The 3,863-nt window shown below is 39.1% G+C and overlaps 1 protein-coding gene across 1 annotated transcript in view; it reads left to right on the forward strand.

The window, feature by feature from the left end:
• Positions 1–3,024, forward strand: part of LOC119263553 — a 19,007-nt gene extending 15,983 nt beyond the window's left edge. The window contains exons 10-11 of the mRNA XM_037538965.1: positions 313–352; positions 2,872–3,024. Coding sequence (XP_037394862.1) covers positions 313–352; positions 2,872–2,988 — 157 coding nt within the window. The 3' untranslated portion in view covers positions 2,989–3,024. The remainder of the gene's footprint in view (positions 1–312; positions 353–2,871) is intronic.
• Positions 3,025–3,863: the final 839 nt, after the last annotated feature.

Below are 3,863 nucleotides of genomic sequence, written 5' to 3' on the forward strand. Positions count from 1 at the left end.
CTAAGATGGCGAATACTTATTTGTCTGAAAATCAATGAGCCAGTTGGACCCATGTGTGCTTTTTATCTCACTTCTGACACCAGTGAAGCACCCAGTGGGTGACGAGTCTCAGAAAGAGCAGTTCTCATCATGAATTTTCAGATTTATTGACATGGAATTGAATTTAGAAACATTTTTTCCCTGAACAAATCACAAAGATGAAACTGATTAACCTTGGAAAGTGTTTAGCACCTCAGAACATGATCATATTTTAAGTTCCCCCCTAAAAAGGAAACATTAATAATATGATCTCAATGTCACAAATGTTTGCAGGAATGATGAAATTCTGATCTACAGCACAGTCCAGAAGAAGGTGAGAAGATGAAAGCTCCCACCTCTCCAGCAGACACACCAATAGTGGTGAACGGTATAAGGATATCGTTATATCATTTTCTTTATAAATCTCATTAAGTAGACCCGAGTATAACTGAGTATATTGTGCATATATTTGGCAAATGAATGGTTGAATAGTTTCTGATGGATTTATAAAACTGCTCCATGCCTGTTGGACGAAAGCAGCAGCAGATAGCAATCATGCAGTCATAACATACTAAATATCATCACTTTACCAGCTTCAAGGCTTCACAGTAGCGTTAGCAGTTACACGGAAACGGATCCAGACAGCTTGTTCAAAAAGCAGCAGCGAGAAAATGAAGATCATTATTAGTCGTTTCTGAATCTGTTAGAGCTGCAGCTCCTTCATACGTCTCTGAAAGCCTCTTAAACTCTGATCCACATCGAGCTGCGAGATCATCCACTGCTGCCTTCACTTTCCACAGATTTAACCTAGAAAAAGTGGTGAAGCAGACTTTTGGGTTTTACGCACCAAAGATCTGAAACTCATGATCAATAAACGTTTGTCCTTTTATGCTCTGATTTAAAAACATATTTTCACTGTGCTGTTTAACTCGCTTTTATTTTTCATTACTTCTACTGTAATCTTACCATTGTGTTACAGTGCTGGCCAAAAGTATTGACACCCCTGCAATTCTGTCAGATAATACTCAATTTCTTCCAGAAAATGATTGCAATCACAAATGCTTTGGTATTAATATCTTCATTTATTTTGCTTGCAATGAAAAAACACAAGAGAATGAAAAAAGTCAAATCAATTATCATTTTACACAAAACTCCAAAAATGGGCCGGACAAAAGTATTGGCACCCTCAGCCTAATACTTGGTAGCACAACCTTTAGACAAAATAACTGCGAACAACCGCTTCTGGTAACCATCAATGAGTTTCTTACAATGCCCTGCTGGAATTTTAGACCATTCTTCTTTGGCAAACTGCTCCAGGTCCCTGAGATTTGAAGGGTGCCTTCTCCAAACTGCCATTTTGAGATCTCCACAGGTGTTCTATGGGATTCAGGTCTGGACTCATTGCTGGCCACTTTAGAAGTCTCCAGTGCTTTCTCTCAAACCATTTTCTAGTGCTTTTTGAAGTGTGTTTTGGGTGATTGTCCTGCTGGAAGACCCATGACCTCTGAGGGAGACCCAGCTTTCTCACACTGGGCCCTACATATAATGCCTATGCACACGGTCAAGCAGTCCAGTGCCAGAGGCAGCAAAGCAACCCCAAAACATCAGGGAACCTCCGCCGTGTTTGACTGTAGGGACCGTGTTCTTTTTTCCCAAAAAGCTCTACATTTGTCTCATCTGACCAGAGAACATCCTTCCAAAACATTTTTGGCTTTCTCAGGTAAGTTTTGGCAAACTCCAGCCTGGCTTTTTTATGTCTCTGGGTCAGAAGTGGGGTCTTCCTGGGTATCCTACCATAGAGTCCCTTTTCATTCAGACGCCGACGGATAGTACGGGTTGACACTGTTGTACCCTCGGACTGCAGGGCAGCTTGAACTTGTTTGGATGTTAGTCGAGGTTCTTTATCCACCATCCGCACAATCTTTCGTTGAAATCTCTCGTCAATTTTTCTTTCCCGTCCACATCTAGGGAGGTTAGCCACAGTGCCATGGGCTTTAAACTTCTTGATGACACTGCGCACGGTAGACACAGGAACATTCAGGTCTTTGGAGATGGACTTGTAGCCTTGAGATTGCCCATGCTTCCTCACAATTTTGCTTCTTAAGTCCTCAGACAGTTCTTTGGTCTTCTTTCTTTTCTCCATGCTCAATGTGGTGCACACAAGGACACAGGACAGAGGTTGAGTCAGCTTTAATCCATTTTAACTGGCTGAAAGTGTGATTTAGTTATTGCCGCCACAGGTAAGTAACAGGTGCTGTTAATTACACAAATTAGAGAAGCATCACATGATTTTTCAAAGGGTGCCAATACTTTTGTCCACCCCCTTTTTTTGTTTGGTGTGGAATTATATCCAACTTGGCTTTTTGACAATTCTTTTTGTGGTTTTCCATTGAAGACACATTAAATTAACATTTTAATATCAAAGCATTTGTGATTGCAATCATTTTCTGGGAGAAATTGAGCATTATCTGACAGAATTGCAGGGGTGTCAATACTTTTGGCCAGCACTGTATATTATTGGACTTTTATTTTTGTTATTGTTTGTTTTATTGTTTTAACTGTTATCACTGCTTTTATTTTTATTTTTGTTGATTTTATTTGACAGCCTCTTTTACTTTTCTTTCTCTGATCTTTTAAAGTTCAAGCACTTTTCATTATTATTATTATTATTATTATTATTATTATTATTATTATTATCCATTGCCATCACTTCATTGTGATTTTACAGATACATTGTATTGTTAATAATTTGTTAATCTTGATGTTACTGTTTAAAAATAAGAGGATTGCAGATACTTTAAAATTGCAGATAATGTAATATTATAAATAATATTGTTCCTGCTTTTCTAACAGATCTACTGTCCACAGCGGTGCAGTTCCTCACCTCATTTACCTCCACCTAAAACATTTAAAGTCCACATTTTAAATGATGGTCACTGTGATCGGCACAGATCTGCAAGGTTTTTATGAGGCCATAATTATTATAGGTTTTTACTACTTACTTGATGCTTTGAAGTAGTTTTTTATTTAAAAGTTGTTTATTAGTTGTTTTTATTAAATGGGTTTGGCACCACCTACTGGTTGGTCAGTACAGTGCAGCCTTGTGTTGATGAAGGAATTCTGGGAAACTCATAGTTAAGTGCTGCTCCTGACTGTGGACTAAAAAGCTAAATGTCAGTAAATATGCAGCATAAATCAGCGTAAAAGACCAACAGCAGATTTTTACCCTTTTAAAGCTTTTATTTTCTGGACCTTTAAAAATCTGTCCTGATTCTGAGGAACGAGGAGAAACTGGAAGTCAGCCTCTTCCAACATACTGCCCACCTCAATGCCAACAGAGGAAGCACAGAAGAGCAGGAACCTGTCAATCAAAATGTCCAGCATTGTCCTTTATTTGACAGTTAACAGTGAGTTCATGCAGGATTAGATTAGAGCCAGAAGCCCCGACAGATTAAGGAGATAACCTGACAGTTACAGTATTTAAGAGCAAGTTACTGGTTATTCAGCAGATGTTCGTGAGGAGATTAGATATGAGATGAAGGAGAAAGTCAAAGTGAAAATACATGATAATCAGGAGTTACAAAGCTGGTATTCAAAGCTGATTAAAAGCTCCAGAGAAAATGTGGCTCCTAACAACCACCTGGAAGAGCTTGTCGACCCCAAAACTGCCCCATCAGATAAACAGCACTGAATGCTTTGATCTCTGAGAGAGAGGAGAAGATTAAGCTGCTTCAGATTTGAGAACATCCACAGGTGTTTCTGTCCATCCTTCCACTGTGAGAAGAACACTCAGTGCTGTGGAGGTGTGTCTGCAGATTCTTTGAGGAGCTGAAAGTGAGTCTCCT

The sequence above is a fragment of the Pygocentrus nattereri genome, chromosome 6 (genome assembly GCF_015220715.1).
Source record: "Pygocentrus nattereri isolate fPygNat1 chromosome 6, fPygNat1.pri, whole genome shotgun sequence".
NCBI classification, from domain to species: domain Eukaryota; kingdom Metazoa; phylum Chordata; class Actinopteri; order Characiformes; family Serrasalmidae; genus Pygocentrus; species Pygocentrus nattereri.